At 37.1% G+C, this 16,737-nt stretch overlaps 1 protein-coding gene across 1 annotated transcript in view; it reads left to right on the top strand.

The window, feature by feature from the left end:
* The window catches only part of LOC306875464 (fibrillin-2-like), a gene marked incomplete at its 5' end in the record, with an annotated part of 73,740 nt that extends 59,824 nt beyond the window's left edge, over positions 1–13,916 (top strand). Inside the window, 12 exons of the mRNA XM_079426044.1 lie at positions 1,033–1,155; positions 1,245–1,376; positions 2,601–2,726; positions 3,158–3,364; positions 4,608–4,733; positions 4,822–4,944; positions 5,054–5,170; positions 5,276–5,404; positions 6,370–6,489; positions 6,567–6,798; positions 9,187–9,346; positions 9,492–13,916. Coding sequence (XP_079282170.1) covers positions 1,033–1,155; positions 1,245–1,376; positions 2,601–2,726; positions 3,158–3,364; positions 4,608–4,733; positions 4,822–4,944; positions 5,054–5,170; positions 5,276–5,404; positions 6,370–6,489; positions 6,567–6,798; positions 9,187–9,346; positions 9,492–9,866 — 1,970 coding nt within the window. The 3' untranslated portion in view covers positions 9,867–13,916. The remainder of the gene's footprint in view (positions 1–1,032; positions 1,156–1,244; positions 1,377–2,600; positions 2,727–3,157; positions 3,365–4,607; positions 4,734–4,821; positions 4,945–5,053; positions 5,171–5,275; positions 5,405–6,369; positions 6,490–6,566; positions 6,799–9,186; positions 9,347–9,491) is intronic.
* Positions 13,917–16,737: the final 2,821 nt, after the last annotated feature.

The following is a 16,737-nucleotide window of genomic DNA, read 5'->3' as shown; positions in this document are numbered from 1 at the left end:
AAAAAACTAAAAAAAAAACATTTTGGATGAAGTCAAGTAGTGTTGAATATATATATATATATATATATATATATATATATATATATATATATATATATATATATATATATATATATATATATACACACACACACAAAAAAAATTGTTCTTGTAACTAAAACAAACTTTTAGCCATTTTAATGTTGGCAATTTAATAAAAATATTGAATCATTTTATTAAGATGTTTTCTATAACTTAGATTTCATAAAAGTTTATAAGAAATATATTTAGAAAAATAAGAAATATCTAAGAATTTTATCAAATTTAATTTTGATCACTGAAAATGTTTCATAATTAAATGTTCTAAATTTTATTTTTAAAAAGTTAGTCATTTTAATTAAAATTTTTGAATTACACAAAAAATGTATAATTTAATAAAGTGTTTATATAATTAATAAATTGTTAAAAAAATTATAATAACTTTAGTTATTTTAATGACTGTTTAATTTAATAAAAAATATTGAATAATGTTATTAAAAAAATCATATTTAGATTTTAATATTTTTTATTTTAATATATTTTACATGTATGTGTGTGTTTGTGTACTTTTTTTTTTAATTTTTTTTTTTTACTTAATTTATATAAAATACTATATTTATTTACCCAAGAAGCATAATTGTAAAGATACACAATTTATAGTAGGGGTCAACCGATTATCGGCCTGGCCGATTATCAGCACTGATGTTTAATATTTTATATATTTGTTTTAAATAAGATATTTAAAAAAAAAGCACAAAAGCATTTAAAAATGTTTTATCAGAGCCCCTGTTATTCTTAATTTTGACATTAATTTTTATTTTTATGCCAGACATATATATATATCGGTTATCAGACTACTTGATATCGGTCAACCCCTAATTTATAGGGGTTTTTGCATTTTTGCATAAATGATGCTTGTTTTAAAGTGGTTAGGATGTTAACTTGTTTTTTGCATTCATAAAGTGGTTGTTTTCTCTTACGATCTGTGTGTTTGTCTTTATTCTGTGTGTTCAGACATTAACGAGTGCGCGACGAACCCACTGCTCTGTGCTTTCCGCTGCGTCAACACCTTTGGCTCGTATGAGTGCATGTGTCCGACGGGATATGTGCTGCGCGACGACAACCGGATGTGCCGAGGTCCGTATGATGATCCACATCATCATTATACACACACACACATGAATGCAGGTGATAATCGTTACTCCTCTCTCTCTCTTTCTCTGCAGACCAGGACGAGTGCGCGGAGGGGCTGGACGACTGCGCCTCTAGAGGAATGGCCTGCAAAAACCAGATCGGCACCTTCATGTGCATCTGTCCGCCCGGCATGACACGCCGGCTTGACGGAGAGGGATGCATGGGTGAGAAACCAGCGCGAGTGTGTGTGTTTGTGTGTGAGAGAGAGAGAAAGAGAGACTCGCTCAAGCTCTAAAGAGAGAACGACGCCTGTCTGTCGTCATCACAAAAATATACAGTAATTCAAGAGAACTGACTTTTAAACTGGTGGACGAGAAAATATAGAATAATAGAAACCGATATTGACTAATAATTTTGCAAGAGAAAAAACTTTTTTTTCAGAAAGTGTAGAAATATAGTTTGTTTTTATTGGCATAAAACTGAATGTAGTAAAAATTGTATTTTGTCAAAATATATTTACTAGGGTAATTTTTTTCCATATGCATTTTTTTTTATAATTACTTATTTATTTATGATGATGATGATAATAATAATAATAATGTGTTAATATTTTAATTATAAAACAATAATATATATACTATTTATTTAGTAATAATAATAACATAATATTTTATGAAATATTAATATAAATTTGACTAATGTGACTGCAATAACTATTGTACTTTGTCAAAAGTTTTACTAGGCTATTTTTAACATGCATTGTTAATAAAATATTAAATTATTATTATACAAATGTTATTAAAACCATGTAAAACATTTACCCTAGTAAAAAGTTTGGCCAAATACAATATTGTAACTATTGTATTTAATCAAATTATTTACTAGGGTAAATAAGTAATATTTATTTAATAATAATAATTTAATGTAATATTGTAATAATAATGTATATTGGAATATTGTGAATGTAGTGATATAATCTTGTCCAATTATATTGTCTAGGGTAAATTTTTAAGATGCATTTGAAATAATAATAATAATAACAATATTTAAAATTGTATGCAAAATTACCATAAAACAAATACATACAATATTAATATTTTATTTATATATTATTAATAATAATAATTTGTTATTAATAGAATAACTTGTATTTTATGCAATATTGATATAAAATAAAAGCAAGCAAAATAAATAAGAAATATAATAAAAAGAATTGTTAATATTTTATATAATTACATAATAATAGGTAAAGATTGTCCAATATTATGCAATTAAAATCTGTAACATTTTTATCTGATGTTAACTTAAACATTTTCTGTATTGCATACTGGATATCATTTAAATTTACACAAGTAATTTTCACATTTTTATAGCATGTGCTCATGGTGCTGTTGCCGTCTGTCTTGTTGCATAAGTCATCTCAGATCATCTCTCTCTCTCTCTGGCAGATCTGAACGAGTGCCGCAGCAAGCCGGGGATCTGCAAGAACGGCCGCTGTGTCAACACCGTGGGCAGCTACCGCTGCGAATGTAACGAGGGTTTCGAGGCGAGCTCCACGGGCACCGAGTGCATCGGTAAGAGCCAGCGGCCAATCAGAACACGGCTGAAAGAGTCAGCGAGTCAGAACGAGGCTGATGACAGGCCTTAACATATCATTTTTATTCACTTATTATTATTTTGTATAATCTATTGTTTAATTGTATTTTAGAGTTGTTTATCACTTTTGGTTGTATTTAGTTTTTTTTGTTTTTTCTATTTCCCATCTAGTAAAGGGACTACCAATGAAAACTAGCCTTCGGGCTAATTTGAGTACATTTACATTCATGAATACTGATTAATGCACACTGTCCCTTTTTGGGAAATAAATAAATGGGGACATGTGTGCACAAATAGCATGAAACCGAAAGCTAAACCTGAATTAAATCCCCAGTTTTTAATAATTTAATACACAATTTCAGTTTTGAATTAGAATATTTGTGTCTAACTGGCCTGTTGCGGTTGTCAGATAACAGGAGGGGCTTCTGCTTCACGGAGGTCCTGCAGACGATGTGCCAGCAGTCGTCCACTAACAGAAACGCGGTCACGAAGTCGGAGTGCTGCTGTAACGGCGGCCGCGGCTGGGGCTCGCTCTGTGAACTCTGTCCTCTGCCCGGCACCATCCAGTACAAGAAGATGTGTCCGCTCGGACCCGGATACACCACTGACGGCAGAGGTCAGGCATCTCAGATCTTCTGAATGATTGTGAAGAGATTTCATATGAAAATGACAACAGCTGATCAATCTTTATAATAAAATCAACCATAGCTTCTTTTAGACCAATGCAAATATGCGCAAGCTCAACAGATATTTTATGTAATTTAAATATACAATTATGTTGGATTATATATTTAATACATTTATAAATGTATTTATTAAATATCAATTTAGAAAATGTGTGTTACTTTTCATATTTGTTTATAATTACGAATATTTACATTAATGAGTATTTTAAATTGATATTGTTTATTGTAATAAATTATTATTAGAATACGTTTTGGACAAATGATCAAATATTATAAAAAAAAATTATAATTTCTTCGTGATATATGAGTGCTTGGGATATTTCAGTATATTTGAAATATTTGTATATGTATATTCATGTTTTAATAATATGTCAAAATCATTTTTTTTAAATACATTTAATTATTTATATTAAATGTAAATATTGTGTGAATCTTAAAAAAAAAAAAAATATATATATATATATATATATATATAATAAATATTTTTATATCAATAATTATGAATGTTTACAATAATGCGTTTTTTTAAATCATTTTATTATAGTGAATTATTTATCATTATAATAATAATTTTGGACAAATATATTGCATGTGGATATTTACAGGTAATGTACATGGGAAATTTATTAAATATATTTTAATATATTCATGTTTCTATTAATATTTCAAATAACTTTAAGGATATTTGAAAAATGTATTTATATGAAATGCCAATTTTATTTTATTTTTTTTACATTTTTACATTTATAATTATGTTTACATTAATGCATTTTTTTTTATCATATCATTTTAGTGAATTATTTGTCAATATAATAATTGTGTACAAATTATTCAAGATTCAAGATTTTATTTGTCACATACACAATTATACAGAGTATAACCAGCAGTGAAATTATGCAATATTATGCAATTGTCCAAATTATACAAACAGCACAACCATTTCTTTGGTTTGGATGTGGATATATATTTACCAGTAATGTACATGGGAAATATTTGAAAAAAAAATGTATAATAATATATATAGAGAGAGAGAAGAGAGAGAGAGAGAACTGTTTTTAAATAAAAAGTGGTATAGATGTTTAGTTAGAAGTACTTCATTGAAATTCAGGCATTTCTTTTAGATGTAGAAATGCATATTTTGATTTTTTGACCATATCTACTGTGTTTTTGCAGACATCAACGAGTGTGAGGTGATGCCTAACCTGTGTAAGCACGGCCAGTGCATCAACAGCGTCGGCTCCTTCCGCTGCCATTGCAACGTGGGTTACACCGATGACTTCACTGGCACTTCCTGTGTCGGTACGTTCTCCTCGCTATTTAAGACGATAAAGTGTGATACGGTTCTAAAAGCCTGTTTTTGATGCAATACTTGCTGCTTTTCAATTAGATATGGACGAGTGCTCTCAGTCGCCCAAACCGTGTAACTTCCTGTGCAAAAACACCGAAGGCAGTTACCTGTGCTCGTGTCCCAGAGGATACATCCTACAGCCTGATGGGAAGACCTGCAAAGGTTAGCTCATAATTAATGTGTGCATTTTTCCTTGCTGTGATAAAATCTGGTCGTAGCAGCAATCCGTCCCAATATGTGCTAATATGAAAAACTGCTTATTTCATCCCAGATTTGGACGAGTGCTCAACCAAGCAACACAACTGTCAGTTCCTGTGCGTCAACACGATCGGTGGCTTCACCTGTAAATGCCCCTCAGGCTTCACGCAGCACCAGACGGCATGCATAGGTGAGTGATATGAACTCAAACCGCACACTAACATGCCTAGCCCAGAGTCTAAATAATTGAGAGGGTCATTTGGAGCTAAAATTGCCTCCATGCTTCGTCTCATAGACACCAACGAGTGCAGCAATCAGCCGAACTTATGCGGCTCCCAGGCCTCCTGCCTCAACACCCCCGGCAGCTTCAACTGCGAGTGTCAGAAGGGCTTCTCTCTGGACACCACCGGACTTAACTGTGACGGTAGGTTTTGCATTTTGAGCCCATTTGAAATGTATTTGCACTAAGCGCCAATGCAGATATTGCTTGTTAGCTAATTGCTGGTATATGCTTTTGTTAAAGCCATCCGTTCACAAGTTTATCATGTTTAACAGTGGAATTTGTGGAAAAACTACATTACCCATGATGCATTATGGAAAATTCTGAGGCCATTAGTTTTGTTTCAGGTCGCTAGTTTGCGTTTTGGTAGCCTATCTGTCCGCTACGGATGCCACACTGAGACTAGATAGGCAAACGTCCCTCATCCAATTGTGACAGGGACGCACATTTTGAAAAACAAGACGGTTAACTTAACCTATAGGGTGCATTTTGGATGTCCGGTATGTGATGATTGTTTTAAGTTCACTTAAATTAGTTGTTATTTTTTTTTACTTTTTTGTAATTTGATAGTTATAGATAGCTCTCAATTATACTATAAATGTTAAATGACAATAGTCAATGGTTAAATATTAAGGGGGAAATAATTCCTAGGCATCAGTAGTATAGGTGTCAGTGGCCTTCAGTCATAAAAAATGCCATTTAAACAAATATTAAAAATATACTCTCTTTATGTTGTATCTACAGTAATTTGAAGATTTAATGTGAAATTATTGCAATATAAAAGTATATATTTAAAAACTTGAATGTTAGGTGGGATTAATTGCGACTAATTCCAGAAAAAATAAGCGATTTAATTATTTTTTTTATTTTTTTTTATTGATTGACAGAACTAACTTAAATATAAATTTTACCTTCTTCTTCCGCGTTCCGGTCTGTCTCGCACACAGCCGTGTAAGCGTGGCTTTCAAATCATATTCAAGACATCGCAGTACCACCTTGTGGTAAAATACTTACGGAATCAACAACACTAAGAATGTGGACGGGCACTAACACAATCTATGCCACCATATATTAGAATTACATGCTAACCCGATTTTGGTTTCTTACAGATGTCGATGAATGTGGTGGAAACCACCGGTGCCAACACGGTTGCCAGAACATGCTGGGAGGATATCGTTGCGGCTGTCCGCAGGGTTACGTTCAGCACTACCAGTGGAACCAGTGTGTGGGTAAGTATTTCTACGCAGATGAAAAGCGATTTTCAGTTGCGCAGTTGTACTAATTTCTGCATCTTCTTTACACCCAGACGAGAACGAATGCACCGGGAACCAAGTCTGCGGGTCTGCATCTTGCTATAACACTCTGGGCAGCTATAAATGCGTGTGCCCATCAGGTTTTGACTTTGAGTCCTCTGCTGGCGGATGCCAGGATGTTAATGAATGCTCCCTGAACAATAACCCCTGCAGCTATGGCTGCTCCAACACAGACGGCGGATATTTGTGCGGATGTCCCGGAGGCTTCTACAGAGCAGGACAAGGGTGAGTATTTAGGCTAGTCTGCTCATATTTGACCACTGGATTACCAGAGTTTATACCACAAGTGTGCATTCCTGCTCCTGGAGGACAACTTTCTTTCAGAGTTCAGCTCCAGCTTTCTCCAACGCACCCACCTGGATGTTTCTAGTAATCCTGAAGACCTTCACTTGCTAGTTCAAGGGCTAAAGTCTAGGAAGGTGGCCCTTTAGGAGCAGGACTGGACACCCAAATAGTTTGAACATACTGTACACTATAGAGCAGGGAGGTCATCTCTGGTGTTGGAAGGCCACTGTCCTGCAGGGTTTAGCTCCATCCCAAATCAAATGCACCTGGAAAATCCAACATCCAAGCGTACTTGAGCATTCAAAATCATTGGTAAGACTTTCTGTAAGATATCAGAACATGACCACAGGATTTGCTTCCAGTCAGACAAAACATCATCAATAGCCGCTTTTCCACTGTAGGGCCAGTGCGAGCCAGTGTTTTCAACGGGCCGAGCGGGGCTAATAGCCTTGGACCTGTAGCACCGAGCCCAAAATCGTGCTTTCCACCGTCGGGCCAGAAGCTCCTCAGCGCTTCACTAAATCCCGCCCTTTACACGCCTCTCTGGAACAATGTCACGCAACCCCATCATTTCGAGAACTCATCAGAAATAAATAACTGGAACTAGCGAGATCACAAAACGAACATGATAAAAGCGGCCTTTTCTTGTTTTTTTTTTTTGCATTTTTTTGTTTTAACTTAAAGATTTAAATCCAAAAGCATCAATGTTTTATCAGTTTTACAAAGTGATACATTGATCATAATGAATTTGTCAGGATTGAAAATTAGCCACACAGCAATGAAGTGGTATTATCCGTTATTTCATTTAAAAGAAAGACGACACATTTATTCAGTCGCATCTGTTTTTGTTTATTTGTAGTCACAGTATACGTCACATTTAGAAAGAATGATCATTTCTATAATTTTGAGCCAAAAATACAACCTGAGTAGCATAGGGAGCTCCCAAAGAAAAACTGATTATGATAGACTATATTCTATAACATACATGGACCTGAATATATGAACATCACACAGTCAGGTATAAAGACACAAGACTTACTGATGGATAAAATGTTACTAAATAAATACACGATTGTGATTTGTCTGATTTCTTCAAGCAGTCATATTTGCCATGTTTACTATGGTAATGGCTAGCGCACATAGTCCTTATAAGCATCGCTTATAAATATTTATGCCTTGTATGGTGATCATAATCCACATCAGATCTTAAACTGAAGTTATTTAAAACACTCGCTGCTGTTGGAAAGTGAGTTTTGAGCTAAAATTATTTAAAAAGTCTTGAATGCTGGTGTTATAGCTGTTAACGAAATGATCCACGGCACTGACGCTCTCCAGACGCAGAGAAACTCCGCCTTTGTTCATAACCACTCCTCAAGCCCGAGCTGGCCCGTTTTGGCCCAAGGTTTTCGGTGGGCCAAAAAACCCTGGCCGTTGGCCCGAGGAAACCCCAACGAGGCATGATCAAGCCCCAGAAGTGACAGTGGAAACGCGACTGGCCATGGCATGCACTAGCATGCCCACTTTTGGCCCGACAGTGGAAACGCTGCTAATGAGTTCCATTATTTCTTAAATTAGTTTGTAAGATTAGTTTGTCTACTTTATAAAGAGTTCAAAAGTGTTCAGGTTTGTTGAATGGAAGGAGATGTCTACATACTTTTTCCATGTAGTGTAGAACCATATACTTGCCTGAAACTTCAAGGCCCTGTCCTAAATTCCACTCATATCCCTTTTCAGAGTTCACATTTTGGTGCACTCCTACATAGATTGTCAAACGTGTGGAGTCCATACCAGCATGGGCTCAACAAGGGTGCAAGAACCCTTCTGAATCCTAAAATGGATTACTCTACAGTCTTGTGGACTCCATAGACCTATGCAAGCAAAGACAGCAAGTCCACATTAAATGCACAATTTTGGGCAGGGCCTAAACTAAGGGTGTCCAACCTGGTCCTCGAGCACCACTGCCCTGTGGAGTTTAGTTTCAGCCCCAAGTATTGTAAACTGAGGTTATAAAGGTCTTCAGGATTACTAAAACTTCCAGGGAGGTACATTGGGACAAGTTAGCGCTAGACTCCACAGGGGTCTCCAACCCTGCTTCTGGAGAGCTACCATCCTCCAGAGTTCAGTTACATCCCTAATGAACCAATGATAATTACAGACAGGTGTGTTGGGGCAGAGTTGGAACTGAACTTTGCAAGGATGGGATCTCTCCAGGAGCAGGGTTGTAGATCCCTGCTCTACAGGTTGTCAGCCCTCCAGGATTTGAAAATCCTTTCCCTGAACTGTATAAGTGCAAAGAATGTATTAATGTTTCACTTTTTTCGTTTCTAGGCACTGCATCACAGGAGTGGGCTTCCAGGGTCAGTTTGGCTCAGAGGGAGTGGATGACGAAGAGTCATTGTCACCAGAGGCCTGCTATGAATGCAAGATCAACGGTGACCTTGGAAAGAAAGGTCGCCATAGGCGTAATACTGGTGATAATGAGCTCAAGGTACTTTTGAGGACTGTCTGTCTCTCTTTAGTTGGCTTGTTATGAATATGGCCACACTGCTAACCCTGAAAGGGTATACTAGATTTAAGTTAAAATGTATCAGAAGCTTCTTCTAAGGTTTCCAACTGTTCTGTCCTGCCCTCAGGAGACGGTGAGCTTGGCCAGCATGGATGTTCAGACCTCTATCCCCATGAACCTCAGTCTGGCACAGCTGCAAAACAAGGAACCCCTACTTGAGTTGCTTCCAGCCCTGGAGCCGCTTGAGCACCATGTGCGCTACGTCATAACGCACGGAAACCATGGCGAACACTTCCGCATCCTGGAGCGTCGTGATGGGAAGAGCGTTCTGCGGCTGGGCCGAAAGCCACCCCCTCCAGGTTTGTACCGCCTGGAGATTGCCAGCTTGCGTCTGTTCGGCCCACGCAAACTTCAGCAAATGGAGGACCAACATGACAGCGACTACTTGCTGGGCGAGATTGGTGATGCACTGCGCATCAAGCTGCACATCCACCTGCACTGAGACTGACCCTTGACCCCATGCCCGTCACTGCAGGGCATAGGCTCTGAGAGACTGTGTCCATTTACCGCCATGTTTTGGGTTTGTTTTTATTTGCCGTCCTTTCATGTCAGCCCCCACCGACTCCACCAGGTCGGGTGGAATATGTATATATACCACCTTAAATTAGCTGGAGTGCATTAGCGCTAGCATTAGCACCCACTTTTACCAGAGGGACAATCAGAAATATCAGTCGTAAGGACGATTTCATTTTAGTACGGCTATTACAGTTGTAAACTGTCAAAAGGATCATGTAATGACATTCAGTCTTTAGTGCACATAAAAACGTTGCATGATAGATGAAGAAAAATATAAAGACCATTCACTCACCTCGATATCTCAGTGCAAACTGGAGTCAAAGTTTATTCCATTCAGTATTTAGGAGTCATTTGTCAAGTATTGTACTGTTTTTGAAGAAAAAAAAGTCACACAAAGAACTGCAGCAATTTTTCAGGTTTAAATTAGAGTAGAGGGTTCAAACGGCTTATGGTTCTCGAAACTGAAATGCGTCTTTTTACACAAGATTTCTGGGACTTTCTGGAGTGTTTGCATGAGCTGCCACATCGCGTTACCTCATTTTACACACACAAGAACACATGCAAATATATGTACAGCAGTCAGGACAGGAGTGGTGCTAAACGCTCAAAATTTGCACTGGGCCTCCTCTGCGTATTTAATCAGGGAAATTTTCATTCCGAAAATGGCAACGACTGTCCAAAGGGTTTTCGAATATGCATGTGATGTTGCACAAACTTGGCATTCGCATTTGAACCATTTTCTTCTCCATACTTGTGTGCTCTTGTCGGTGTATTTGATAAAGACGTGCTTGGCAAACAGAGCACATACGAATGGAGAACTGGAAGCCTGCTGGGTAAACCAACCAGAGGCCATTTTTGATTGCAGCTGGAGACATGCAGTCTCAATGGTACATAAGGATTGTTTGGCAAGCCGTCCTCCAAAACACTCCAGATATGGACATGCAAACACACATTTTCAACTTTCAAATGCGGGAGCGATGACAAACCGACCCTAGTTTCTTAGTAACCGCGAGCAAACAAGGTGCTAAGATTCCAACTTACGCCGAACTACGAACTGATTTGTGGATCGCAAACGTGACATTTTCAAAGGTCTTTTGTGTTTTATTTTATTTTTTCATTTGTGTGTGATTGTCTTTTGTACTGTCTCAATGCTGAAAAATCAATACTATCAAAGCTTGTTGAAAATTTTAATTGTATATTTTAAAGTGAAATGTAGATTTTGTTTGTATTTCTTCTTTGTGTATTCTCGAGCATCAAGACTGCTAAGCCAAATATTTACTTGTAAACATTAGATAGCCTTTAAGAGCTGTTAACTTTGTTTTTCCTCTGATTACGGACAATTAATGATCACCACGTCCTTAATTTACTGTCACTGAGCTCTACGTGACCGACGTCACTGTTTACATGAGCTTGTTCATCGATCATCTAAATGAATAATACTGTAGTTTATTGCAACGACCAGCAACATTGGACTGTTTTCAAAGGCTGTAAACAAAGTGATTTTGGTGCTAGAATGACAAAACTGTTTCTTGAACATCACAGTAACTGCACTGTACGACAGCCTGAGCTATATTTATGCATAACCTTTTGTCTAACATGGGAACTTTGTATACTTTCATATCTTTTTTGTTTGTTGATGCCACTACATGTAAAAGAGCGAATGTGCGTGACTGTACTGTATGTCAGAAATCAGCAGCAAACTTGAAATAGTCATCAAGCTAGTGTTGAGTTACGAACTTTAGACCAAAGAAAGTGGACCGGGTCGCTCAGGATGTCGTCCCATGCCATAAATCTCAGAGGTGCATTGATTAGGGCATCTGTATGAATTTTTTGAGCCATAAAGATCCATGACGGAGAAACTTGAGCACCCCGTACACTGCTAATGAGTAATTCCAAATGCATTGTTTTTAATACCATTTTCGATCCATATGTTAGATCCGAGTGATCCGCACAATGTTTGTGAACATCTGTACGAAACAACAAATGGCAATAAAACAACATGGGTTATATTTTTAAACCTTTGTCTTTCTGTTCTCTGTGTGCAAAGGCCATTTTTAGTCACATTAAAGAGATCTAGCGAGTGTATCCAAGTGGAAATGGCTTATTGATCTCAGAAGGGTGGCCACTTCTGTACACTTCGTCCTGAAGATATTGGAAGCCTTAAGTGAATAAACCCAGTTTTATTTCAGACAAAAGGGAATTAGGAAAATATCCAATCTACTTACAAAACTCACAAAGCAATGCAAGCTCCTCCGTTTCTTGGCACATCAACACTTTGCACATCCATCCAAATGAGAGCTACAAATTCAAGATGACACATTAGCAAAAAGGGAACTCCAAATCTGAGTCGGGATATAAAAATAAAGCTTTGGGTCGTTTCTAAACCTCTCTTAGATCACAACGGTTTCAGAGAGCTCGGCAGATTAGCAAACAGACAACCAATGACATGAACATATGGCTTATATACACATAGTCAAAGGACAGGAAAGAGTCAAACAGCAGTAATACAAGGACTGACACTCACTTCTAAAGTCTTAAAGGGATTTTTGCTCCAAATCCAGAACATCGTCAGAAATGTATAAAGCACAGAGTTTAGAACAGGTCTGTCGAAGGCAGCAGGTATGTTGGACATCCTTGGACTTTCCAACAATACCGAAGCTTTCCTTAAAGATGTATTTCGCGCAAAATTACCATGCTAAATAGAAAAAAAAAATCATACTGAATAGGCCATAATCATGGTAGGAGGCTTATTTAATTTTACACAAATGAAAACGAGGCAATGAGAGCAGCAATGACTAAGCAGAACGAAGTGTAAATTGCTTTCAAAACCATTTCTTACGTAATTTGTTAAATCCAAAGCAACAATTTAGTGACAGTTTACTGATTTTTACAATGTAACCTGTTAAAACTATTTTTGCATTCAATGCAACAAATAATGTAAAGCGACGATTTAACATCAGTTTTGTGATTTTTACATTGTAAATTTTTAAAACAATTTGTTGCATTCAATGCAACAATTAACGTAAAATGACAATTCAGTGATTTTTAGTGTCAATTTTTCGAAAACGATTTGCTGCATTCACTGAAACAATTAACGTAAAGTGACATTTTAGTGACAGTTTATTGATTTTTACGGTATAATTTTTTTGTTAAACCCATTTGTTGAATTCAACTGTGTAAATTGTTTGTTAATTTTTGTTGATTTGTTGATTTACACAGAAATTTAAGCTCTAATGTGTCTCAATTTTCTAGGTCACCTCATCGTCTAGATTTTTAACGCAAATTTAACGCATAATTTGATTTTTTTATTTTCGTCCACTGTAAAAAAAATTGTAAAGCCATGTTTCCAGTGTTTCGGTGGCTGAACAACTGACATCAATTTACAGCAACAACTGACTTACTGACATCTATCCATCACAGCCTCATTTTCAGTTGCGTCAAATTTAAATATACCGCCTATTCGGGTCCATTGAAGAGTTTCACCATGTATTTTACAATTAACATATATCTACATTAACGATGAAGTATGTACAGTAGCCGAAGGGTAGTAACAGTTCACAGTGAGCATTGTGTTGGGCACCTTGAACCGTCATGTGTTTATTCGTTGTAGACCACCCTGAGAAAGTAGCTACAGCGGAAGAAATGGACAACCCTGTTAATTCGGAAAGTTGCGTTCTTTACGTTTACGCCCATAGTACATATCAAGGTATACATGGCATGTGCGTTCCCTGGGAATCGAACCCATGATGGTTTAAGCGCAATTAGCTACAGGGTTGGAGTTGGGCCACAGGTTGGCAGAGGCGGACAGTGGTGAAGTATTTTTACTCTGCTTTAAAAGTACTTTTCAAGTGTCTGTATCAGAGTGTGTTTCTTTAGAAAACTTTTACTTCACAACATTCCAAAGCATAATATTATACTTTTTACTGCACTACGTTTCATATTAAATATCATTTAATAATTAATTACATTAGAAATCTAGTACTTTTTTAGTTTTACACATTTTTAATGTTCCTAAGTATTAAAGGTAACAACTTATTTATGAAATGTAGTGCAGTAAAACATACGACATTACGCTTTGGAATGTAGTGACGTAAAAGTTTTCCAAAGAAAAACACTCTGATAAAGTACAGATACTTTTTTAAATTTACTCGAGTAAAGTAAAAGTACTTCACTGCTGTCCACCTCTGCAGATTGGGCTAAGGCAGGTGGCATCTCAAGGTCACGTGACTACACCAGGGCATAGTCAAACTGGCCCCGCTCGAAGCCATCCTTGTGATCGGTCCAAGACGAAGCGGGCATTCGGCTGTAGGGGTCCAGAAGGATCCGGAAGCAACGCACCAACAGGAAAATCAAAAACAGCATCAGGAGACCCACGAACGCGAAGGCCGTCCTTTGCTCGGAATCGCCGCCAAGAGGTGGGCTGCTGGGGACTCCGGCGAACGACGGCCCCGGCGAGAGCAGCTCGTAGTCCAACGTGGACACATCGCTCATCCTCCAGGGAGGGCGACGACAGAACTTGCAAGCTGTCGTGAGGTTGGGTTGGACGGAGAGATTGGCCAGATTGGTGCAGCGACCTCGATGTGGCCAAACGAGGCCAAAGTCGACACTTTCGACCGTGTGACGGACACGCAAAGTGACACAAGTGGAGCAATCCGGGGTCAAAATGACAGGCTTTTTTATTCCAGACCTGTCAAATCGGATCTGACCCACAAGTGGCGTGGCGCAAGCCGATGGGACATGACACAGTGGGCTGCCACAACGGATAAAAACAGCAAGGACTCGAGTCACACGCTCGTTTCTTTTGGCTGCAGGGATGAGGCTAATTGGTTCCAGATGGGACACAGTTTGCAGGTGTTGTCCCTACGTTGGGCGCCAGTTTACGGATAGCCCCACGGCAAGTATCCCATTTCTGGCTGCTGCTGAATGCGTCAGACAATGAACGTCGTGCGCCTAATCGGATCAGATCAATATGCGAATCTGGGAAAGCCGTTCATTCAAGTGAGTTAGATTAGTGGGCTCCAGTAGGTGTGCATTAGGTTGATGAGTCAGAGATGATTTGTTCCTTCTTGCTTGCGTTTTCTCACACAGAAGCGTCTTGTAAGGTTGGTACTATTGATCGAGGCTGGCTAATGTCTGGTACAGTGTGGATTTCAGGGCCAGGATGGGATGTAGGCGGACAGCACAGAGTCACAGAAACGATGCCTTTGCTGCAGTGTGTTTGGCCTCTGGTCTGTTGTACTTCACCCTGTAAACACACAACATACACATATTCAGCATTTAATCCATGTAGTTGCATGACCAGTAACTGTTCCTAAAGCAAAAAGCTTACAATGAAAGAGATATTAAATGCTTTTCAGAAATGTCCACTGGATGTTAACACAAAATATGTAAAAAGAAAAAAAAAAAAAGCACATAATAAAAAACAGTAATAATTTGGTTAAAAATAATGAAGGCATGCATGTTTTATATATTATTTTTCACTTTTAACTTAATACTATTTAAATGAATACAAGACAAATATATTTACATTTTTAAATTAAACATTTTAATTTTATAAATGCATTTAAATGTATTTTTTAACCAAATACAAAATGTACTTTTCTGGAGTATTTACAATCTTATAATTTATTGATTAAACATTTTCAAGAATTTCGTAAATTTAATACAATTTTGATTGAATTAAAAAGCGGTTGTGGAGAGCTGAATGTCATGAAATGCGTTACAATAATGACTGAAATAATTATTTTTAAATAAAAACTTATATACCTGCTTTTTTCAATACTTTCAACAATATTGTATTGTTTTTATATATTTATATATTTTATTAACAATTTTTCACAGGTAACTAAACTATTTAAATTAATATAAATAAAATAATATATTATATATATATATATATATATATATATATATATTGCTGTGACATGATTTATTTTTCTTTCATATTGTTGTATTTGTTACTTTTGTTTCATATTTATATTCATGTTTCACACTGAATAATTACTGCAACATATGCTTAATATTTTGTGATATTTCAAATACAATTTTTAAAAATATTGAAAAAAGCAGGTATTAAGATTTTATTTCAAAGTGTTTATTTCATTCATTATTGCAATGCATTTCATGATGTATTACGTTCACCACAATATATTTATTTAATGGCAGAAGATTATGTGTGTGTGTGTGTGTGTGTGTATATATATATATATATATAGGATGATATTTAATGGCAGAAGATATGCAGATCACATAAATCAGGTGTTCAGTAGATTGCTGATCATGTTAATGATGTGGAGGCTTTATAAAGTCATGTGTCAAGTATGAGAGAGTGAATGAATGTTGACTAATCAGAGCAAAACTGCCATAATTGCCCTGACATTCTATGTAATGGTGAAGCTGATTGCAAAACAGCAATAGCAGCAAAAGCGGCTGTTGTAAATGTCGTCTTTATCCATCAGCGGGGCGTTTTAACGAATCATTAGCTGACTGCTGGAGGAAGCCAAATAAGCATTCGTGAATAATACAAGTCTCACTCTCTCGAGTGTTGCTAGCCTGGGATCACAGGATACGAAATGTCAGCAGACGATTATCTTAAACTTGTGAACAGCAGCAGCATGATTAAAGCGATCGGACAGAGACAAGGGGAGAGATGGATGACTGGTGATGAATGTACGGGCCCAAGCGTCATGATGGATGACGGGACGATGTGAGGATCTGTGTGGCACTGCAGCCGACGCTGACAAACTATCGCGCTCTCTTCTCGCGGGCCGTATCTCTGCGTCCTGTGCTGCTTGCTG

The sequence above is a fragment of the Barbus barbus genome (genome assembly GCF_936440315.1).
Source record: "Barbus barbus genome assembly, chromosome: 9".
NCBI lineage: Eukaryota > Metazoa > Chordata > Actinopteri > Cypriniformes > Cyprinidae > Barbus > Barbus barbus.
The sequence above is the reverse complement of the archived record's forward strand: the minus strand, read 5'-3'. Positions and strand labels throughout refer to the sequence as shown.